This window comes from Anser brachyrhynchus, assembly GCF_964034855.1.
Source record: "Anser brachyrhynchus genome assembly, chromosome: 1".
In the NCBI taxonomy this organism is placed as follows: Eukaryota; Metazoa; Chordata; class Aves; order Anseriformes; family Anatidae; genus Anser; species Anser brachyrhynchus.
In genome coordinates, this window is record NC_137694.1 from 75,278,318 (window position 1) to 75,303,449 (window position 25,132).

General features: G+C 38.2%; 1 protein-coding gene and 1 long non-coding RNA gene across 15 annotated transcripts in view; one reads left to right on the top strand and one right to left on the bottom strand.

Annotated features, from left to right (window-relative positions):
- The window catches only part of SCUBE1 (signal peptide, CUB domain and EGF like domain containing 1), a 245,313-nt gene extending 226,347 nt beyond the window's left edge, over positions 1-18,966 (top strand). For 10 of the 13 annotated variants that reach the window (XM_080562708.1, XM_080562709.1, XM_080562713.1 and 7 more), the window contains 7 exons: positions 1,004-1,165; positions 4,363-4,530; positions 5,418-5,579; positions 7,039-7,236; positions 10,303-10,455; positions 11,536-11,615; positions 12,762-18,966. In XM_080562708.1, coding sequence (XP_080418834.1) covers positions 1,004-1,165; positions 4,363-4,530; positions 5,418-5,579; positions 7,039-7,236; positions 10,303-10,455; positions 11,536-11,615; positions 12,762-12,914 — 1,076 coding nt within the window. In that variant the 3' untranslated portion in view covers positions 12,915-18,966. The remainder of the gene's footprint in view (positions 1-1,003; positions 1,166-4,362; positions 4,531-5,417; positions 5,580-7,038; positions 7,237-10,302; positions 10,456-11,535; positions 11,616-12,761) is intronic. The other 3 variants (XR_013941095.1, XM_080562710.1, XM_080562717.1) reach the window with 3 other exon arrangements.
- LOC308180731 lies at positions 3,765-25,123 on the bottom strand. 2 transcript variants are annotated; one of them, XR_013941166.1, is made up of 4 exons: positions 23,484-25,123; positions 23,284-23,361; positions 22,480-22,532; positions 3,765-3,923 (listed from the first exon to the last, which is right to left on the bottom strand). It is a non-coding gene; the product is annotated as an uncharacterized lncRNA (long non-coding RNA). The 2 variants fall into 2 exon arrangements; XR_013941167.1 differs by having other exon boundaries at positions 23,284-25,123.
- Between the last annotated feature and the right edge of the window lie 9 nt (positions 25,124-25,132).

Sequence of the window (25,132 nt, forward strand, 5' to 3'; positions counted from 1 at the left end):
TGTATGACCCATGGATATATTTATGTTTAACACTCAAGAAGTCCAATTAAAAAAAAATCTATAAAAATCTGTTTTAACTTTATGTAAAATACCTAATTTCTTTAAGCTTTTCCCCAGGTTACCAGGCTTTAGAGCCAAGGTGCTAACACAAAACTATTAATGGTAGTTCCCAGCAGCACGAGCTTTTTAATTGCTTAGAATCATATTTTCAAAATCAGCATATCTGTTTTTCCAGCTGCTTTCAGGCACCAAGTCATTTACAAGCAAAAAGGAGTTAAATGCAGATCTGATAGGGACCTCTAATGAATTGTTTCAGAGGCTATTTTCATCATGCTGGAACTTAGAAGCTGTTATTGAAAGACTGTTGGTGTTAGTGTCTACAAACCCATACATTTTCATTACCTATATCAAGCAGAGAAAAACATTTAATGCAATTATGTATCCTGTTGCCGTAAGAAGAGTATGTGGATTCATATATACATATATATATATAATGCCTACTAATTGGGCTATTTGAGTGTCAAGAAAGAAAATATTACATGGGATACAGTGCCCTCAGAGAAATCTCTGGAACTGATGACAGGAGATGGATTTTTCTGTTGTCTTCTTCCATAAAACCAATGCATAAATATACCTAGTATAAACAAAAAATTCACATCATTTCCCATACATTATAAAACTCTGTCTTAATTTAACTGCAGTATACTATTTTCAGACTGCATCAGTTTTATTAACAACATATGTCTGATAGCGCTTCAGCATAGTACAACTTCATTTGATAGCTTAAGCAATAGAAGAAGGACCTTGCACTGATATAAATTGAGCTAGACCACAGATCCTAGATCAGCCTGTTTACATCAGGTGAGGATCCTGCCTAACGTGCAAAAGTGCCACTAATAATACTGGGGCCAAAGAGACTCATCTTCTCTAAATGTTTGGAATAAAGGCAAATGATGTGATCAAAATTCAAGTCCTTATGCAGATTCCCCTTTTCTTTTCTCAGTTACCTGCAGCACGGGCACCTTTTATAGCGGAGAACATAATCAGTGCGTTCCTTGCTCACCAGGAACATACCAAGACACAGAAGGTCAACTTACCTGTGAGCCTTGCCCAAGTAACGATGGACAGGGAGTAGCGGGCGCCCGGAATGTGTCAGAATGTGGAGGCAAGTTTAATTTGGTTATAAAAGGATTAGACGTTGCCACACAACCTGTGAGGCATGGAGGCTAAAAGAAGGGAGAAGAAGGCCTTCCACATTTCTGTCTTGTAAAGGTAACAGAAGATATCTCTGTGCTCTTACAAGCAATACACAAAATGTTTTGGCTTGTTCCATCTGCTGACATGCTGGCATTGCCAACACGAAGATGGGACCTGCTGCCACAATGTGAGTTATGGTATGGAAATGAACAAGCCAAGCAAACCGCCTTGCTTCAAGTCAGGTATGGAATTTGGACAGACATACCTCGACTTGTAAGGACTCGTCAGGTATAGTGTGAGCTAGAGGGATAGATTACTTTGGGCTGGTATTGGTGAGTTTAATGAACCTGCTGATTTAATTTTTTGCATGGGATGTAGTTTACCCAGTCTAATCAGCAGCAATCATAATTTTGAGATAGTTGTGCTGCAAGGATCTGTACCTTGGCTCAAAGCTAATGACTACAAGGTTCAATGCTGCATAAATTCAATGTAGCTCTTGGCAAGTGACGTAGCATCTCTGACTCAACTTCATGATATATAGATTAGATTATAATAATGATAATCCCTGGTTTCAGAAAGGAGCTGTGATATTCAGCTTGTTAATGCTGCTACTGTAACTTGATCAATATAAAGTTTTGAACACATCCCTGTTAATTATTTTCTCTACCTTATTTCACTACAGATGAGCAGAATCTAGTTTATAGCAGATATATTATTTGACTTTGAAAGAAATCTTCCTATCTGCTTTGCAAGTTCTAACTTTAAAAGTCATTCATGTAATTTACATTAATACTTGTTTCAAGGATATCTAGAGTGAACACACAATGAATGACACTTGAGAAACAGCCATTTTCCCCATCCACTAAATAAAAAATAACTCTAGTGTCTCAAGCCAAACGTATGGTAGATTTTCCTGATACCCTGCATGAAGGAACTATCACTGGAAAAACCTTGAAATGCCCATGCATCTTAATTATGTTGACTTTACTTAGCCAAAATCCAACAAGAATAGATTAACAAAATACAGTCTGAGTTTAGAAATGTTTGATATAGTATACTGACCAGAGCAGCACAATGACTGGCAGGAAAAGACCGTTTTGTGTCACAATTGGCGAGGCTTGCATTTAAATTTTTGTTCTGCACAACAAAAAGAAAGCTTTCTGGTTATTTTTCCAGAGTGGATTTGTCCCAAAATATTTGTTGTCAGATCATAAGTCTTTTTCTCTGATCAACTGTCCCATTTTCTCTTTCTCTGAAAGTTGCAAGAGGATATCCTTTGGACTTCGTGAACCTCCCTGTTAAAGATTTTATCAATAACAGTATAAAATGTTTCAGTATATGTAATGAAACAATTTGTTTTGATGAACATTGTTAGAAACTTCACCACCTGTAATTAATAGTGTTTTCTTGTCTCTTCTGGAGCAGTAAAGCCTTTGTAGTAACAAATAGGCTATGACTGAAATCCTCTTCTGTACAGGTGAAGCACATACAAGCATTTAAGAGACTTTAACTGACTGTAATAGAACCCTGTTGTAGCTGCAAGTGAAAAAGATGGTTTGATACCTAAGTTACATGTGATCTGGGTAGATAGAAGCGCAAAACTCAATTAGGAAGCTGTTCATTTGGGTCATTTTTCAGGGAAAACAAATCAGATACATTTTGTAGGCAATTTCAATACAAAAGGCATGAAGGAAACAACTTAGCTCATTTCTTTATACATTTCCAGGTAAGGACTGAGACATATTAGTGCTGAAAGCAGCAGGTATTTTAGCAGTATTAAACACCTTCTCTTTAAAAGGATGTCTGTAAACCACATTTCACAAGTTCTTAATTTTCACACTGAAGTCACTAAAATCCAGATCCATATCCATTCTTCATTAACTGTCTTCATGTGAAAGTCCAGTGACCACTTGGACTAGACCAGGTCGATCGGTTTTGCTACAAAAACAATAGCAGAATTGCCTTCAAATTAGCAATATTATAACATGTCTCAGAGGTCTGTGTCAGTAGCCAACTTGTACAGTCATATTCCAAGCCAGCTGGGATGGGAGTGAAACTAAATCCCAGAGATCCTGGTCCCACCATTGAACATAAGTTTGACTTTTGTAGGGACAGAACTTGAACTCTTTTTTTGCTCAGGAGTTCTTGTTCATCCTGAGCACTGATTACCCAAGATACTGGAGGTCCTCAACATTTCCCAGTGTCAGGGTTGGTAAGAGACCCCAATCCCACCCAGGGCTCTCAAAACCTTCTGGTTTTCAAGTCAGTTGTTTCTGTCCACTGTTCAGTTTTTAGGGAAGTTAAATTACAAAGTATCATCATTAGGCAACCTCAGGGAACACCTAACACATCTCAATGTGCTAATCTCCTAGGCTGGGGTGGTGTAAAGATATGTACTAATGCCATCATCTTGAAAAACTTGACATCCTGATTCTCACGTATGTTGTCAAGGAGTAAACTACTCAAGCTAGCAAGAACCAAGCCAAACAAACGCCTATCAGAAATTGCCCGGAGAGCAAGTTTTGAAACTACCTTGTAGCTGTCAGTAGACTCGTCCACAAAGTGCCTTGCTTTTCATAAATTGCCATTTTCTGGCAGAAGAGCTTCTGACAAACACTAGTTTTCACTGCTAACTAAAAAGCTGCTGGTGTCAGCTATTCTCACAGACAAGTTTCCAGAGTGTTCCCATCCAGTTTGGCAAATGCCATGATGTACTATTTCCATATCTATAAAATAGAGATATAAAAAACAATGACTTGGTTCATAGATATGATGCAAAGATTCATTTTTTTCCTACAGAGCACTTTGAAATCTCAGATGAGAGAGTCTGTGAAAGTGCGAAGTATTATAACAACATCTCAATAGAGCCCTTGTCAATAAGTAAATAATAATAATAAAACAAACAACAACAACAACAAGAAAAGAAAAAAAGAAGAAAAAAAACAGCAAAGAGTTTATTAAGAGAATAGTTCTATTTCCTGGCCCTGTTTTTAGGAAGCAATTACAGGAGCAATACAAACTCAGTAGGTAAGATTAAAATTTGATCTGCAGCTGTCTTGATGGTACATTTTTAGGGAAAAGAAAGCATTGCTAACTATGAGCTGTATTTATACCTTGTGCAGAAAAGTAGTCTCACTGATACAGATGATCATTTTCAATTTCTAGGCCAGTGTTCTCCTGGACACTATTCTTCAGATGGTTTTAAACCTTGTAGAATATGTCCTCTTGGTACATATCAGCCTGAACCAGGAAGAACCCTCTGCTTTCCTTGTGGTGGAGGGCTTGTGACCAAGTATGAAGGTGCTGCTTCCTTTCAAGACTGTGAAACCAAAGGTGAATTTCAAATCTTTCTATGATTCATTTTCCTGCTGCTTGCCCTTTTGTTTCTAAGTTTCTGTATGAAGGGACTTTGAAAGTCTCCAAAACAAACATAGTCACTGCATGTAGCAACACTCTGTGTGATTAAATTAAATGCTCAGGAAATCTGTAAATTTAGGCATGATCTCCTGAGATTGTGGAGACTGAGCAGGCTTTATGGTATTCTTTGGAATTTACCACAGGCACATATTGCATCAGCACTGCAACTGGAAAGTAAATCAGCATCACTGCATGGCAAGAAATCAACTTGCATCAGAGAATGCTTTGGTCTTCACATGTTGCCTATTTTTATTTACCAAATTAGAAAAACTAAACACTACAGAAATTATATGAAGTTGAGAGTTCTTTACTAATAGGCTGGGCACAAACTGTAAGTGTGCAACATGTGTGCCCAATGATGACGGCCTCCAGTGCAAATAGTGAAGAAGGAATCTGCATAAATGTCCTCTGGCTTAGTTACTTGAATTACATGCTGATCTTGGCAAACATACATAATGGAAACTTCTCTCTTACTATTGTGAAAGACATTTTTGTCATTGAGGCAATATGTATCAGCTTCCATTTGTTATATACTCATTAGAAACCACTGTATTAAATACAGTGAGAGACATATGTAGCATGTGTTACTAGTTCATGAGGATTTAGCTGTAGTCTTCAGAACAGGATTCTAGTTAGAAGGTCCTTTGTAATTGTAAATAGAGTGAGCTGATGTCTTTTTTGCCTTTTATGGCCTAGTAAGTATATTTCAGTATGGGATCATGCAGTATATCCAGGGTAGAAGGAAGCTGTCTCTGCACTGAAGATTGTTACTTTCTGAAAATAATATATCTCATACCTTGCAGTTCATTGTTCTCCTGGACACTACTACAACTCCACAACACACAGATGTATCCGATGCCCTGTAGGAACATACCAGCCCGAGTTTGGCCAAAATTACTGCATCACCTGCCCTGGGAATACAAGTACAGATTTTGATGGCTCCACTAACGTTACACACTGCAAAAGTAAGTTGCATATGTATTAGTTGTGAGGTGACGCATTTCTGTGGATCTGAACAGCAGCTTGAAGGTTCCATCTGTCAGTCTGGACTCCAATTTTATATTTCTGAGAGCATACACCTACTGCCATTTGGAACAGTAAAAATTGTGAAAGCAATGAGAACAAAACCTGGAAACGTATCACTTGACACATATAATTGTTTTAGCATTAATATAATTTTGTAGAGTGCCCTCTGTGAGTTATAACTATTGAACTTTCAGATTCCCAGGTCCCATAAGTTTTGCAGTTATGTGTATTCCTCTGTGACTCTGTAGAGCACAATGTCTTCTATCAGAGTAACTGCTACTAATCATTATAAAATAATAGGAGATACAGTCATGCATACTTTTGTAAATGCCAGATAATCGCTCATGACAGTGAAATCTTCTCTTAGGCTTTTTTGCAGTACTCAGCCTTCTATCTTCAATTATCATTTTAAGTATCTCCAAGGTTTCCAGTGCAATTTTATTTGATCTTTTGTGAATGACTGATTCTTCTAGGCAAGCATTTTATTTTCATGCCTACCATGCTAATTTAAGAGAAGCTCAATATGATAATTAGGTAATGTCACCTAAATTAAATATTCATATGCAAGGCTACCGTAAGTTTTTATTTGGATTATGTGCTGTATACCTATGAAGCTCTTTGTCACTTCTAATGTAATTTGATAAAAAATTAGATAATAAGAAGAAATTTGAAGAAATTTGATAATTTCCAGAAAAGCAAACACATCCACAGTCACTTTGCTGGCTTAGATATTTTCTGTTTTCAAGCCAGCTTCTGACATTGCAGAATTTTTGAGGCTTGGAGTAAGCAAAATATTTAAACATTTATTTAGTTTTATGTAGATGTGTAGGTCTGGAGAGGTCAAGCTTAAGTAACTTGGTGAATCACACTTCTGTGGCAAATTCAATAGGAATTTTGAAAGCTCAGAATGCAAAACTGATCTGCCAAATGGGATTCTTTAGTAACTGGTTTAATCTAAAATAAAGCAAGGTAAATCTGTAATCAAGGTTACCTATTAGAATCTTCATGCTCATTCAGCTAAATCAGGTTAAAAAGCATGTGAAGTTCAGCCAGAAAATCTGCATGTCAGCATGGTCTCAGTCGTAACAACTGTACCTCCACAATGGGATAATGTTTACTTACCTGCATTGGCTTCTTAATCAAATGTCAAAGCAGTCTAAGTGAAGAGTTAAATCGTTTTACACACTGGAGGTTAAGGTTTTGTGAATCAGTTGAAGCAGTCCTGCAGATTGAGCATTCCGTTAAAGGCTTTCTACGCTAAACACAAAGAGGCAGCTGAAGAATGTATCCATTTCTAAAGCCACTGGGAGGAGTTTAGACTTGCTCTTGACAGATTTGGAAAAACACCTCAAATTAGCTAATCGGTTAATGCAAATATTGATTTATGTTTCTGCACAGACCAGCACTGCGGAGGAGAACTTGGTGATTATACTGGCTATATTGAATCACCCAACTATCCTGGAGACTACCCAGCTAATGTTGAATGCATTTGGAATATAAATCCACCCCCAAAGAGAAGAATACTCATCGTAGTACCTGAGATATTTCTTCCAATTGAAGATGAATGTGGTGATGTTTTAGTAATGAGAAAAAGTGGTAAGTTGCCAGATATGGGCTATGTTAATATTTATTGTAAACAGATGAGTGGAAAGTTTGTCTTGAAGGGATAACTGGCTTCATCTTTCCAGTGTTTCTGAAAGGACTGTTGAATGAACTGGCATAGCATGTTAAAACAGAATGCTGTACTAATAACAGTTAACACGGTGGTATTAATTATTCAAGTGTCTTGGCTGAATCACAAAGCAATTAATGGGCTTCTCTCTGGCCCAATTATCATGTGGGATAAATCACCACCACTCTTGAAGTCAACACAGCTGTGCTGTGTTATATTAGAAGATAAATTTCCCATCATCTATACAAATTATGCTCTTAGTTATCCTTTGCGAGTATATATATATGCTGCAGTTATTGCTGTGTCTGTGTAGTGACATAGGTTTGGTACACCTGACACCTTCAAGAAATACAAAGTTTTCCCACTTCTATGTGGAGTGGATATTGTGTTCTGTCTTTGATTACAAAGCTAATTCAACTACTTCTGAAGTTAAGATGCTATTGAGATGCATTTCTCCTGAAGTCCAGTGCAGGCATCCAGCTTTTGGTGATCTATTGTTAAATCTCCAAGATGCACCAAACCTGAAAGGCAATTGTTTATACGGAGTTTTGTTTAAAACAGCACATTTTACTTGATAAAACAGCATATTTCACTTGCTAAAACAATTTTCATGACTTTTTCTCCTTGAGAGCTTGTGTTGAGAGCTCTATATATCAGATTAGTACAAAGAGAAACCTGCTTACTACAGATGGGAGGAAATTACTTCTGTCTAGAGCAGTTTTTAAAAAGCAAAACATTGTAGCAGAACAAATTAGTTGTTCTTCTAATCCTGAATTGTAGTTCCAACAGTGTCTAAAGCAAGGCAGATGAGTGAAAAGTTTGGCTTTCACTTGAGAACCAATAACAGTGCCACAATATCAATGCTAGAAAATGAGAGTTTTTCAGAGCTTTTCAGAGCTGTGATTTGTGATCACTGGATGTTTAGCATTGTTAAAGTAGCCCTTACAAATATTTATCACAGCTCATGGAAGATCAGCTGCTAATGTTACTGTTGAAAAACTGATTGCAGTTCCAGAGCTACACTTGGATCCACTTACTTGCACTGTAAGAATGGACTCAACCACAATATTATGTATGTATAATATAGCATGTTCTCCCCTGTATGGTTATGTTACAGTAGGGCTCTCTCTAGCCCACTCACCACCCAGTCACATCACTTACACACACACAGGCAGAATTGGGCTGAGGCAGGCTCCAGCTCTGTGGAACTGTTTGCACAGGTCAGGTAAAAGCCATGAGCACAGTCCTCCAGCCTGCTGTGGATGTGTTCAGCCCAAGTTACATGGGCAAAACGAATGAAAAGTGAGCAGGGTTGTGGAGTTTATTCAGCTGTTAGCCTTGCTATATCACCTTAACTCTGCTTCTTTTGTATAGTAAGAAATAACTTTTAAAAATTAATTCACGCTAGTCTGGAACTCATTAAAAACACTCACTGTACAGGTATGTTGCAGGGCAATACTATAGGTAGATGTAGTGTTTATGGGATAAGTTGGTTGGATATTGGTATTTTTCTGTACCTGGACAGAAGTAACACTTCCAAAATTTCTACAAATCTTTAAGAAAAATAGAATTTCCATCTTCTGTCTGGCAAAGACTGTTTGTCTTTGGACATTGTAATAGTTACATCCTTAAGACTTCTTGATAAATAGTGAAGTTTAACCTCAGTTTAGTATAATCTTTACTCCAGAATTCATCCAAGATCTTATCCAAATTCCATTCAGTTGAAAAGGTCTCTTTTTGCTAATATTGGTGAAAGTTGTCAGCCTTAGCAAGTTCAGGTTTTAGGTTAGGCTTGTTATTTTCCCTAATTATCCTGTGGCTATGGAGTGGGATTTTCTTTCTGAACTGGGTAAGAAGCTATTTTTTTCTTTTGCTTGTAATTCATTTCAGCTTAGAGGGGCATACTGGTACACTTGTAATGATTTGAAGACATCCTGCACCCTCCATCTGTTACTTATAGTATGAGTAAATGAGGGTCTTTCTGGTTCCCAAACTGTCAGCTTTATTTCAGTATAGATAAATGATATTTTCTTTGCAGATTTACAGACAGGTGTCTTGCAGCGGGAGTTGTTTGTCCATTATGATAAAGGCACTTAGTCTCTGTAAGATATTACTTAAAATGCTATTAATTAGAACTAGCACTATAAAGAGAGAATAGTATAGATAATCTTTAGATGGTGGCAACCGTAGGCAGTGTAGCATCATGTGGACCTCTGATCCACACGCAGCATGCCGGGCAGACCCTGTGTGCAGAAGAGATTTTCCCCTTTCGGCTATTCAAGCTATTATGGGATTTTCTTACAAGGAAACAACTCTATCATAATTTCCACTGTCAAACAAAAACAATGTTCTCATGAAAACTTGTTGCTGCACTGCTAGATAAAGGTAAGGACAGGCAGGGGGCATTGTCACAAGTGCCCAGTCGGAGCTGCATGCAGGCTCCTCTTATTACCAGGCGCTGGCTGAGGTGATCCTGCAGCTATGGGGTTTGTGCAGCACAGTACAGGCCCAAAGGCCACGCTGCACATGCAGCACGACACAGGCCTGGGCATAGGCACGTTAATTCTTCTGCAGGCGGTAATTGCTTGTTACTATCAGGTTAACTCCCCATACTGGAAGTGTTAGGAGCTGGTCACCACATCTGCCTGGGGTGCAGCTGACTTGTTCTGGTCTGTCTGGGGCCAACAGTACACAGAATGAGTAATATTGATAGTAATTTTGCAAATATCAAAAACAGTCTGGTGCACCTTGCTGTCTACGTAAGCATCTTGTCTTGGGACAGAGGGGAAGGATTTCCATTACCTTTGTGGAAAAACCTCCTTCCTCTCATAGACAGACAAAAAGTATGTGCCTTCTATCACAAACACTTCTGCTCTTGGGAATATGTAAACCAAAAAGTGTTTTTTCAATTTGACATTTTTGACATCAAGATCAGGAAGGGTGAAAAAAGTTATTTTATAGAGAACATTTATTTATTTAATCTTTCCTAGCTTCTCCTACTTCAATTACTACATATGAAACATGTCAGACTTATGAGAGACCTATTGCATTTACTTCAAGATCAAGGAAGCTATGGATTCAGTTCAAGTCAAATGAAGGAAACAGTGGCAAAGGATTTCAAGTCCCTTATGTCACTTACGATGGTGAGAGTGGGATTGTTTTCCATCTTTCTGTTGTATCTGAATTGCAGAAAATTGTCCTTTAGAATCTCTCTTACATTGATGACAGGGAGCGAAAAATGACAAAAAAAATCAATGTAACTTAGGTTTTCAGTGCATTACTTTCAAACTCTTTACAACTGGTTTAAATAATACCTAATTTTACACTTGTGATTTTCCTAATATTTGAAGGACAGATGGCAAGTTACACAGAATTCTTTATAAACTTCATCCTTCTCCCACTGAGTTCAAAGAGACTCCCTTTAAATGGTCATTTAGTATATGCATAACAAGAATACTCTGAATTTCTGTGCATTTCAGGAAGCCCCTTCATCAAGCCCTACTGGTAACCCACAAAATCATGAAAAGTATAAATTAATAAAATCACAAGTCCAACAGAGAAAAACAATGATGCAAAAGGATCCTTTCACTAAGGATTCATAAATCCAACATGTTTTAAAACAATCTTGCTTCTCATATAGAAATATACAATAAACTGTATATTTTGTACTCTGGGATGATTCTGTTTTAACAAAACTAAGACTTTTCTGTGATACCTCTGGCAGCTGTTAGCCCATCTCTTTTCCAAACACCAAAGCAATTTTGTGAATGGTAGGAAAATCTGCACTAAGCTGGTGATTAGAATTGATTCAAGAATTAAAATGAGAGCTGTTCTCAGGGCAGAAAACAGGGACAGTTCCTTACTGTGTCCCTGACTTCATGAGTAATCTTTGACAGTTACTTTCTATACGTGACGCTGTTTCTTCATCTGTAAAATACAGATAATAAAGCATTATTATCTGGAGGGAGAAGTTTTCTGGGGTAAGTTAATATTTATATAGGTAATTCAAGCTTACTGTTCGAAAGCAGTACAGAATTTTAAATTTTAATGTGAGGACTAATGTGAGGTAGGACTACAGCAGGATGAGAGACACCGAATAAAGAACTTGATACTAAATTTCTCAGCTCTGCATTGAAGAGAAAGTCTAGTTAATCAGTGTTTGTCTGGCTATTATCCTCCCAAAGGATGTCACAAACAGTCTCTCACTGATCTTTATTTTTCAGAGGATTACCAACAACTAATAGAAGATATTGTTCGAGATGGACGATTATATGCATCAGAAAATCATCAAGAAATTCTAAAGGTACAAAAATTCTGCTTTAGTTGAGGCTAGCCAAGGATTCATTTTACTAAATACTTTCCCAAGATAGCTCTCACTACCCTGGTAGGATCATAATATTTAAAGCCTACATGTGACCCCAAATGAAATTCTCTCTCTTCTGAGGTTTATGCTGGTATTTGTAGTAACAATATCAGTAGTTCAGCTGGGATGAGCTCATCTACATCCTCTGCTGAATCAAGATCTAAATGAAACATATGCTAACATGATTGTATGTTAGAATAATTACTCAAACAAGAATAAAAAACCTATTATTTGAAGAGTCTTCTTCAGCCTCAGTCTAAAATTCGTTTAAATGAGTCATTAAGTTAGAATTTCCTGTGCATTAAAAAATGTATCTACCTAAACTTTTGTCCTGCCTTCACAAGGTACAGCCATAATGTAGCATTGCAGGCTGTCCATGAAATGATTTTCAAAAAATATAAGCAACAAATTGGAGAGAATTGTGGGGAAAGGCTGCTGGGCTGCCACCTATAACAACTAGTTAACGAAAACTTTTTTTTTTAAAAAAAAAGGAAGAAACAGAAGGCCAAATTCAGCCTGCTAAATGTGTAGTTTAGAAGGAGAGGAGCTGATTAACAGCCAGCTCTCCTGGCCATCCCTGCTCCAACCCTGCAAATACTCACTGACTAGAGTTTTGAGGTCACTCAGGTTTCAACTCCTGTGCTGAGAGGCTCAGCTGATTCTCTGAATCAATGTTTTACCAAAGTGCAGGAGAAGGTCTTCAAAGAGATAAATGTTGCTGGAGACCAGCTTTCTCTTACCCTCATAGAGGGAAGGCCCTGAGCAACAGCATTAAAGAGGCAGCCAGAGGTAGCTTGTAGTACTAATGCCAATCTTCTACAGCTGGTTTGTGGTTAACCCAGCTGCTACCTGCTCAATTCCGTACCTTCCAGGAACACTAACTGGAAAAAAAAAAAAAAGGCACAGTAGACAGATTCATCAGTGTAAAATTCCACACAACATTAAGTAGTTTCCTTATATTGCTTTACCCAGAGTCAAGTTTTGCAGAAAGAAAAAAAAAAAAAGATTGTTGTTCATTAAATTTAAAAGATGTGCAGAAAAAAAATCCAAACAGTATTTTTATCTAATATATATGCTGTCTCGTAGGACAAGAAGCTGATTAAAGCTCTCTTCGATGTTCTGGCACATCCACAAAACTATTTCAAGTACACAGCACAAGAGTCAAAAGAGATGTTTCCAAGATCATTTATAAAGCTACTGCGATCAAAAGTTTCCAGATTTCTACGACCGTACAAATAGTGGTATTCAGTTTGGGGTTATTTTGCATTCTTGTTGAATATTGTCTCTCCTCCGTAGTAGAAACATTTGGTAATTTGAAGGCTCTTTTTTGCAGTCTTTATTTTCAGTTGTATATTGAAGAATACCTACAATGTTTTATAATCATTAAAAGCCAATGTTCTAAATGGAATTTTTACTACAAAAAAAAATGTGGATCCCTGAGTGCATCTAAGTTGAAGATAAAATTTGTGTCTGCACTAGTGTATCTTCACTTTCCATTCAAAACTACATTATGTAGAAAATATTCTTTCTAGTTTTTTATTTTTCATTCAAAAGTAATTTTCTGCAAAGCAAATAAGGCATCCATTCAAATCTGATTAAACTGCCTGCCGGTAAGTTCTGTTGTAGAAAGGAGTATGTAGTATAAATAATACTTGGATTTTGAATTGTACTTGAAGTTTATATTTGAATCTTTAGAAGAAAACAAAACAATCTAAATTTCATTATTTCTCATTTGTGGCTTAGTGGAACCTCTGTCCAAGTAGAAATCAAAAGGGAAGAAAAAAAGAAAAAAAAAAAGAAACATGTTTAATTTTGTTTTATGAATTAAGTACGATTGAGTCCCATATCCTAACGTTTTTGTCTGTACTCTTCTAGACTTTTTCAGAGGTTTTCCAGCTGTCTGCAATAGCGTTGAAATGGATTGAGCTAATGAATTCTATACAACAGTTGGTCCCTTTGGAGGCAGTTAAAATAGGATAGATGAGAAATGAACAACAGCAACAAAAGTAGCGTTCTGTTTTTCTTTCCCTTAATAGAGCATCTAATTAAGTACAATATATAAATATATAAATATATACTTCTATTTGTGGGTACATTAATAATGTTATCTTTAGTTACTGTAAATATTATTCATGCTTAAATCTTTACTCCCACACACACTATTTACTCGTATCTATCTGTAACTTTGCTTAGACGATTAAATGACTTCTCCAAGTGCTTGTCACTTCTGTTAACACCAAACTGAAGCCTTTTAGAGTTTTATAACACAGGATAATGGTTTACTTTGGGGCATTCTCTTTTAATGTATTATTCCAAGAAAATTAACATCTGTTTAGATGCAACTGCTGTGCAGTAAAGGGTCAGTTATTACCTCTTTCTTGGGCACCCCTCACACCCAGACGAGCAGAGTTACCCCTGAGGACAGCATACTTGCGAGGAGCTTACTAAGGAGGAAATGTTGTCAGATCTGCCAGCTCAGAAATGCTGGAACATACCTCTGCCGTGGGCCCAAGCTCCAAGGGGGCAGTGAGGGGACGAAGTTTTGAACCCCAGTTAGATGAGTTGGAGGTCAGGCCCTGCAGGCATCAGAGACCCAGCGCTCCCTTTTATCACAAATTTGCAGCCACAGTCCTCGGCAAACATGCGGACTGTACAGTCTGCAAGATAGCATTAGCCTTGTGGTCAGGCCTTCCTCACAGAGTGACAGGTGCCTGGGGGCTAAGACGATGATAAATCCTGTTTCCTCCTGTTTCCTGACACAGAGGCTAATTTCAGTGGGAGAGTAGCCTCTTTATTTTCAAGTCCCTTCCTCTTTTGTATCATTTTCTTTTCTGATCCTACAAGTTTATGACATGCATAAATTAACTATCATGCCAACATCCTTTCAGAAAAAGACTATTATAACTGTTGTGTTTTTTTTATCTCTACCCTGTCATTTAAATTACCCTTGGATTCTCTCAAAGACATACATTAAGTGTTGTTATGGTTAACTTTTGTCTTCGAGCAAGTGCTGTTTAAGTTTACAAAGTTGTTTTCTGTTGGCTACAACTGGTTGAATATGCCATTTCTAAGATACCTTAAATATTTTGTTGATTTTTTCTACTTGGCCATCTTGTATTTTTGCTTGCCTTCTTTCCTTTTCTGTTGAAGAAGATTTTTTTTTCTTTTCTGTGCCTAAATGGTTTCAACTTAGTCTAGCAACTCAGTTTTTTCACTTGTGGATCTGCAGTCTTCGAAGAGCTTTGCCTTTAATCTCTATATATTTATGTATTAACCCTTGCTTCCAAACGTAACAGCTCCATACAAATTATGTTTTAAAGGCTGTTAAGCTTTCTCTTTAGATCAGGGCTGAAAGTAACTGCCCTGAAAGGTCCATAAACCACTGGCAGCACTGTAACGTTTTCCATGTTCTTAGCTGCATGAGAAGTCCAGTGCCACATAGCAACTACAACACAGGCTTGTCCTGGTTGTGGCCACTGTTACTGGGACCTCGGTACAGCTGTGAGAGGTGAATATAGAAAGAACTAGCCTTGTTTTGTTCTGGTACAACTCATCCTCAATTACAACCACATTAGACAAAAACAATGTTTTGTGTAATTCATTCTGACAGACAACTTCAGATGTGTGTGTTAGCCCATGCTCCCTGGAGCCACATGAGGGCATGGACTCCACAGTCAGGACAGAGCACTCAGTGACTTCTGTAGCAAATGCAGAATTTGTGTTGCTGAGAACAGTGAAAGAATTAATTTAGTCTTCAAAATTATACAGTTAAATGCTTCTGAATACATAGGAGTTTCACAAGCCACTGCATGCAGCTTAGCATAGAAATGCCACTGAATATGCAAATTTCTCATGAAAAAAATAATGGCAAGTGGTATATAGGATCTTCTGAACCAATTTCAGCTGATTTTTATGACAGCACATAATTTTTACATGAGCTCTGAAAGTAAAAAATGGTTTGACAAACCTTATCCAAGAATATCTTAACAGTTTCAGAAGGATATAAGGATTTTTCATACTAGATTTAGAGTTACAGAAATTGGTATTCACCAAAGAGAAGGTGAGCTGAGCTCTTCATTTGTTAACATAGCATAGGGTGTTTTTACCGTAAGAAGTTAGAGAGCATATTGTTACTATATTATAACAGCATAACAACAAGGAATGTCATTTTCTATGGAAAAGATTTAGATAAATTTAGAAATCAGAAAACATACAAGGTGAAATACTGCCTTCTTTAAGAAAACTAGCTTCATGAAATGAATTGACATATGGCAGAAATTTTTGGCTTTTACCCTGGATGTGAAATAGTGCATTTAAGCATATTCAATAAATACCTCCCTCTATCTATTGTTGCAGAATTTCACATTGTGTCCAGGATAGGTTCAACAACACATTTGTATTACTCTGGGAAGGCTGAAGGGGTGTCCATTGGTGATCACCCAATTCCACATCACAAACAAGCCAAGCTTTTTATTTTCAATTTGCAAATGCCTATATCCTTAAAAGCTGCACCTGTAGCACTTAACATTTTAAATCTCTCCTCCTGCTTTAAATACTGCACTTATTTTTAGCAAGGTGGTGGTGAATCATCCCTAAACATTCTCATGTGCCACCAAATAACAGCCTGCACACCTGCTGCAATCCAGGAGATTGCAACAGTCAGATGTCGCTAATCAAGTCCTAAGTCATGCCGTGAAAGTGCTTGTTAGTGATTGCTGTAAGCAAGGCGCTTGTGTGTGTCACTTGAGTACAGGGAGCACTGGGATTCTGTGCTCAGTAGGAGATTGCTGCCTACATCTTGCCTGCAACAGTAAGATTTATACTGCCTGAAGATTTAGGTCCCTGAAACTGGGTTTAAAGCCATTGAAGTCTTCTTTCAGCCCATTTTCCTGCCATGCCTTCTGGAATGTATTCCATCGTGTATTAGATTTCCATCATGTATTAGATTTTTACCTGATGACTGACTTTTCAAAAGAAAATTATTTCCTTATTGTGCCTCCCCCATACAATAAAGTGAAATCACAGTGTGTTAGACATACTGAAGATTTAGACCAATCCTTCCTATACATCAGCCTCACGTTAGCTTTATGTAAGCTTACTCTAGTAAGCTAATTTTACCTTAATGTTGTTTTAGACCAATGTAAGTAAAGATAGGTTTGGTTGCAGAGCTCTCAGTCTGCATTTTGATTTGTCAGATGTTTTTTAAAGAGAACAGCTCATCTGTAGACCTCTGTCTATATGCAGAATGAACAGATGATGCCCCATGAACAAAAACATGCTTATGTGCATTAAACATTCAAAGAAGAAAGTCAAACCTCACCCCGTTCCCCTTTGTAAGTGTCCAACAATTTCAAATTTCTCAGATCAGTCTTATGTACAAACAACCCAGTTTTAATCTTGTAGATAACATGTTCTAATCTTCAAGAGCAGAAGCAGTGGTATGATTCTGGTCTGTGGCAGCACCCGTGTCTGGACTCTAAATACCTTTGAGTGCTCTTAAAAAAATGAAGTTGCAGTGAAATCTTCCATAACTGAATTCAGTGGCAAATTCCTCAGCCACCTCAGGAGTCTGGGTTTCCCCTTTTCTGCATGATGGGAATGAGCAACATGCTGTTATGTGTACCTGTGTCATGATTCCAAGTAGTTGCATTTTTTTCTATATTTTAAAACCACTCTTTGACAGGAATGGTAGTAACTGGAGAGGTTCTATAGACTCTCAATACTTTAAGACATTAATAAAATAGTTTTCTAGTATGAGAGACTGTTGTAAGCACTTGCAATGAAGAAAAAAAAAATGTCTCCCTTAAGAATTTATGGAAGAAGGGAAATAAATCTCTGTAAGGTAATATAAACTTATTCCTTGGTATCAGACTTGAATTCAGAGAGAAGTCTTGTGTTTTATTCTAACACTTTTCATCTGAATAGAAACAAAGTGGGAAATAAACTCTTAAAGTAAAAAAAAAATAGTTATCAAAGTATCTGAATATATACAATTCCAGTTTGTTATTTCATTTATTTATTCTGTTTCATCACTAAACTTTTTAATCTATAAAAGTAATATGTAATATACAAGAGTAAAATGTACAGAAGTACCTTTAGATGTAATAATTTAAACCATCTGTATTCAGAAAGGTGAGATAAGTTTAAAGATCTACAAACAACTGCAATTCAACTTTAGCTGAATTTCTAAATATCTAGGAAAAGAAGTGGCTTTGCTTAATTAAACTTTATTTTAATGATTGTGAAAATATCTTTTTTAGTTTGTTTTTATTACTTTTTTAATTAAAATTATTTTGTAAATATTGTTTTCTATGTTTTATACCTTAGAAAGGCCGCTAATTTGCATTGACAGCAGCAGATACTTAACAGATGATTTAAAAGGTACTTATAGTGCACTGGCATGTGGTCAGTAGACAGATACATCCTTCCAGACTACTGCTCTTCTTATTTCTGCAGTCTCACTGGCATAATAGAAAGAATTTTCTGGGGCAACTTAACCTGCTAATTTTCACAGAACTGACTATCAAGTGTCATTCTGAAGTGCTTACCATTTTCACATCATATAAAGAATATGTATTTTAAAGTTAGTGCTAGTTCTTACTAGGGTAAGAAACAACACAAAATTCAGAAATAAAAGGGAATTCAAACGATTATCACCAAATATAGCATAAAGACAAGGAAAGGTATGGTATCTCTGTGCTCATAGGTAGCAGTGGAAGTGATAAAATAACATACTGGAGGAGATCATGAGCATTTTTTAGGCAAAATTGTCAGTGAGATCTATGGGATTTTTACCTACATTAAGCTCACTATGATCGCATCCATCATGTATTAAGCAGGAATTTCTGGTAGACTAGATTTTGAGGAAAAATACCTGGATGCGTAATAATGATTTCTGTACCAATTTGCTATGTCTAAATCACTGGTCATGAGTGACATTTTGAACTAAGCCCTTGTAGATGCTGCTGGGACTTCTAAGCTTTATTATCAATGTAAATTATGTACAAACAGCTATTCCCGTATGAAGTGTACCGTGGTAGTTTAGAGTAAAGACAGTGAATAACTGTACAAAATTTGATACTTAGAAACTAAAATACAGTGATCTAAGCTTTACCAATATTTTAACACTACTGTCAGATTCATAGTAGAAAATGTTGTTGTAAATGTACCTTATAAGAAAATACATTTCCTTTTGCCTCTGTATATTAATAGCTTTGTTTTGTATGTCAAAGCTCAAAATGAAGCATGTAATAAAAAATTTGTTACAATCACTTTCATAATAAACATTAAATGGGAATAGGTATCTTCACCTGCCATTTTATTCATGTATATGTAAAAGGTATACAAGGTATACGTACCACACACCAGTGTAATATAAACAGGAATCAGAAGAGAAATCAAGTTTTTGATAATGTTTATGTATTTCAGTCTAATTTGTATCTTTATGCAACAGAGAGCTTTTTCTTTTTTATCAAACAACTGGAGCACATGAGTGCTAGAACAATGAGTTCCTTCCAAGCAGACTTCAAGGAGAGTTGTGCAAAGCAAAAAAAAATAGAAAAAGTGGAAAGTAAGAGTCTCTGTAGTGACATCAGTAACTCAATTAAGATTATTTAAATAATCTTTTGCAGTGCAAGAAGTGCAAAATGTCATTAAGGTGTGCTAGATCAGACAAAAAGCAATTGTCAATTGACTTAATTGCTATTTAATTGTTACTTGTCAATTGAATTAATTGCTATTAAGGCAATTGACAAAAGGTGAGGTTTGTCACTCAGGAGTGCTTGTTAAGAGATTAATGCAGTCTGCAGAGTGAACAAGCAGTACAGCAGCCACCTATTGGGGAACAGTTAGAAGACCTGGCACAGAAGCATGGTATTCCACTGATACTCTTCTGTAAGTGGTTTATCTCATTAACAGAAAGCATTTATTGTATGATAATACGCTCTGCTGATTTTATATATGTTGTACGTGATATAAATTCTATCAGTATGACTGATGACTATTGGTGTCACTATGACAGCTTTGGAAGGCATAAAAAGAGAGAGAGCTACATTCTGACTGGTTGCAAAAAATCAATTACCGCCTTTTCGAGCTAATAGCAATCCATTTAGGTTATATTGGTAGTTATCTTAATTACACTCCAAGAAGATACATCATCGTTTTTATCAGACTACAGACAGTGCCTCATGATGGAGAACATCAGATAGTGCTCAGCTGTCTTTGTGGCTTCAGAGCTCTGAAGGAGTAATAAGAGAAGTCAGCTCCTATTGAGGACAGAAGAGCTGAAATCAAAAGTTCCTAAAGGTCGTTGCAAGACAAATTAATTTCTGGTAATGAAGTAGCTGTGTACAACTACATCAGCCACTGAAACCTCAGCAGTCATGACAATATGCATTTGAGTACAAGATTCTAGTTTACTGAAATAATATTGCCTGGTAAGAATCGCAGTTATGCAAAATCCAGATCTCGCCATGACTTCCCAACAAGCTCACAAAACATCATTTTAACACTTGGCCTGATGAACAGCACTCCTGAGTGACCCAGCAGGTAAGTGAAGGCAGACTTGTCAGAGATTTACTTTCTTCTTTATTCAGCCATCAACCATGACCAATTCCTGATGTCACAGAGGGTGTCTGTCCTGTACAATCATAATAACTGGCAACATGTTGAATGATAAGTGATTTCTTAGTCTCTGCCTCTTTGCATGCTGCAAAGAAGACATCATTATCATTCCCTGTGCATTTTTACGAGATACTCCCCTGTCAGAGTGCATTTTCTTTGTCCATTTTGTGTAGCCATGCCTGAACTCCTATAGCACGTGAAGACAACATGGGCTGCAGTCTACTTTCTCCTGCCTGTAAGCACATCTTACTGTTGCTGCCTAGAACCCTAACAAATTCTCTTCTGTCATTACTAGGCAGGCAACACAAGCATAGATGCTCTTGCTCTAGGTTTTGCTGCAAAATGGTTCTATGCTAAAGCATAAATCCAGAGAAAGCACCATAAATGCCCATCTAGCTTTTTATGCCATGTGTTATTTACTTAGGAGTTGGCATTATTATTGCACACAACTTTTTAATGATCTTTTGAGGAGATCCCTCGCTGAGTAGCTCTGGAGAGCCTCAGCACTGCCCAAGGCGATGAACATGGGCACCTAGCCCCTCAGCATCCCGTACCACTCCAGCACAAAGGTGACACACATACCAACTGCCACCTCCACTGCGTGCCTGCTGATGCATGGTGTGAGACACGCTGCACTCCACTAACACTTTACATGCAGAGTAACACGCGATCCAGCTGGCTTACCTCCAGCTCACTTGCACTCTGTATACAACGCTATTCCAAACATAATGGTCATACTTTTATAAAAGTAATGTGTTAAATGACATGCAACGTGTGCCTCAAGACACAGAAATAAGAAGAGCAGGGACCTGCCTTTCTGAAGACGTCCAAGAAGCTTGAGACAAACTGCAGTCCTGGCTGCGGATGTGCAGCAGCATGTATCAGGACTAAGGGCAGCAAGTCATATTGCTCACAGGTGTGATGTGAGGTACAGATCCTTGGAGCTGCCCAGCAAGCATTTTTTTCATATTGCACCTGCTGTATGAGGGCAGCCTCCCTCCACCACAGCACTGCTTGAGCAGTGAGAGAGCATCTGTGAAATTAAAACACCTACACTTGCCAGTGCACGTTATGTCAGTGCATTATTTAAATGCAGTAGCCACTTTTTTCATGAGGGACACAAAGAAATAAAGTATTGTTTGTGCCAGACAATTTGTTCTACTTACTACCTTTGAGATATTCATCTTTTGTCAGATCTCTGTAGTGGCCAGAAACTGGGTCTAACCCAAAAAACCACATCTGCCTGCAAGCTGCCCTCCATGGCTCTTGTTCTCTGGGGCTTTTTCCAGATTCCACACCCACATCGGCACACCTGCCCCAAGATCAAATTGTAGGTTTCCCTAATCACTTCAGTTCCTGCCTAGGCACACAACAGGACAGTGCAGCCCCACTGTCATGCAGAAGAGACCTGCAGTAGCCAGGGTACAGAAAACAAGTTTTGTATAGGACCCTTGACAGATTCCAGGTTACAGATGGGTGTTATGCATCTAACCAAATCCTGGCTGCTTTCTTTTTCTTTCCTCCTCCTTCTCTCAGTTGTTCAGCTTATAGCCATAGTATAGCCATAGTATTTGCAGAAGCCTGTTCTGCAGCTGTACATGCAGCATTTGTGTGCAGCTACATAGCAGGGCATCACTACAGTTTGAAGCTCTGAGCTGATGACCCCACTGTTGTCTAAGCCTTATGTTGCTCACCACAAAGTCCTGCTCGCAGCTTCACAACTGATTGCTGTCACTGCCCCCACACAGGTTTCTTGCCACACGAGCACAAAACACTGTCAGTGCTGTTCTGGATATTCTTGCAGTTAGAGAGATGCAGTACCTTCCCAAAAATATATGCCTCCACAAAAGCAGGTAGGCAAAAGTTACTAGTAATCAAATCACTGTTATCTTGATGTAGAATAATAAGGTTAGTGTCATTATAACAGCATGTATGAGGTTTTAGGTTCAGATACACAGCTGTGATAGAGTGTTTTCAGCAAATTATGTTCCTCTCATCTAATTCCCATCTCAGCTTTCCGTCCTAAAAGTTCTAGTTTTACTGTTGAGAAAGTTGTTTATCTGAAAGCAAATGGTTTCACTGATAACATATTAAGGCATTTATTGTAAAATGCATCAGTAATGTTTTCTCACATCCTTTTTTTTTTTATTTTGAGGGTCCCCTCCATCCCTTATATCCTCACCTTCTGAAAAAGGTTTCCGTGACACTGTGTCAAAGATGCATAGTTGTTCTAACCTAAAACAACAGGAAAAGAAAGTAGGGAAAGCATATCAGCCTTTCAGGATCATATTCATAATGATATAAATATTCATAAAATATATATATAATATATATATATGTATATATATGTATATGTATATATATGTATATATATGTGTATATATATGAATATATATATATAATATATATATTCATAAAAATATTCAAAATATTCATATAAATATTCATAAAAAATGGAAACTGACAGACACAAAACCTTACAAGACTCTAGTTATATTTGCTGGGGGGCAAATGCTGCTTCACATATGCTAACTCATGACTAATTCTTGGCTGCTACAGGGCAGGAACTAAATGAGGTAGTGGTGGGTAAGTCATCAGGACTGCTGTGACCAAAAGGCACAATGGCTGCTTGGGTTGGCCCCCAACAGACAGCGCTGGAAGGCTAGATCCTCTTATTTCACACTGGGGTAACACAAGTAAGGTCAGCCTCCCCCCCCCCCCGGAAATACCCATATAAAGCACCCATTCAATTCAACAAGCACCTTGCCTGAGTGAAGGCTGTTCAGGCACCACAAATTAGTCATTATTCCTAAGAAAACAATCAGAATAATATTTGGAGGTAACTTTTTCTTAACAGACACTACCAAGAAATGCCTACTTTCACAACGAGGGGCTGCCAGCAGTATCTCTGGACTACTACCCTGGTATCACAGATCACAGGTGATCCTTGCTATGGAGTAGGAATGCTTGCTCCCAAAAGTCTCACCGTGCAGCCCAGCAGCTGAGGTGGTGTGATGTGAAAGGGGAGAGTGCCGAACACTGATTCCTGCTCCAGGAGATATGCCTGTTGTGGAAAACCAGCAAAAAAGTGGGGTGGGCCGCTGAGTGAAGCAGTCAAACAAGACCTCATTAGATAAAGTCATGAAATAGCCCACTTACCACTGCTTCTGCATCTCAGGGTCTTACCTGCTCTTAATCCCAGTGCTTCTGACTGTGTTTTGTTACTACTTGGATTTCATCAGCAATGTTTTTAGCCTTTCCCCAGATCTGCAAACTCACCCGAACAGCCTGGAACCACAGACAGCTGGCCAGCAGCCAGAACTCCTACCCAAAGTGAGATGGAAATGCAAACAATCAGTGAGAAAGCACCTGCCCACACTTGGCGAAAACAAGAATTATGTAAATCTCAGGTTGAAGCAGGATCACATTCCCTCGCCTCTGGACAGGGCATATTCAGTGTGGCTCTACTGAACAAAGAAATGAAAATACATCCTACTTTTCTTACTTGGTTTGTTTAGGGAAAAAGACTGTTTTTCAGGTAATTTTTAAAAAAGGTTGACTTAACTATAAAAATGATTTTATTTTCTGGGAACTTTCTCATTTTTATAAAGTCACATGGCAGTAGTAAACATTCACTGCTTGAGATAACATTTGGTGTACTGAGCAAAAGCTATGCAAAAAAAAGAAGTCTTGTAACTTGGCATACATGATGTAGGCTCTGTAGAACTGTATGACAGTGTGTGCATACATAATATGCCATCCTGTACTGCCAAGCTGTACTGAGTGTACAGTGGAACTAGAGGTGAGGGAAGGGTGGCTTTGGGAGCTTTTGTAGTAAGCAAGATCCACGTGAGGACTGGTAAGTGATCTAGTTCCCACATTTTATAGTATCAGTCCAAGATCACCACCACAGACTTTTTTTTTTTCTCCAAACCAAAATATTAGCAAAAATATCCACAAACTTAGAGAAGCATGGCAGGAATACAGCTACTTTTCAAACTTCTGTTGTTTAATCAGGTAGGTGTTCCTAGTGACATCCTAGTAAAAGCTTTGTGCTGTGAAAGCATGGGAACACAGCACACAGTGGGGCAGACCATCTCAGGCAAAGAGGAAGATTTGCCTGCATTTACTATTCAGATATCCAACCTGGGTATTTTGCTAGATCCTCAGCTGCAGAACGGTGGTGTATCGTTACAGTATGCAGGCATCAATTTTCATCTCTTTATACCGTCTGTGCCTGACCAAGCTGTCACAACTCTAACATACAGACCTGCCTCCTGATAGCTCTTTCATCATGTAGAGAGAGGGACTGCTGTGCTGGGTAGTTATTTGACAAAGAACATCAGTCCAGCTACACAAGATGGGCAAAGAGGAATTTCTTCAATGTGCTGTTGACGTTCATTCTCTTATGATTGATCTCCATGAATCTGGGTCTTTCCTGACCAGCTCCTGGCCCTACATTCCTACTTCTAGCTCCTGCCTTTCATTTGCAGGGCTGTAGGGCACCCGTCCCAGTGCTGCCAGCAGGAGCAGTGCTGAAATCAGACCCTGACTCAGTTTGAGGGTGGGCTGGCAGGAAAAGCCACTTGCACAGTCCTGGAGCAGACAGCCCAGCAAGTAGACAATGCAGGCGTTCTCAGCAGCAGCTCTTGGCTAGCCAGAGCAGCAGGCACAGCGTGACCCAGCACCGCCAGCCTGTGCACAGAGTGGCCACAAGTATCGATGCCTTGCTTCTGCAGCTTTGCAGCCACACCTGAGCACAGGCCCAAGCTACCAGCACAGCCCTGGCAGACTCAAGTCAAAGAGGTGGTGGCTATTCCCTGTTAAATCCGGGG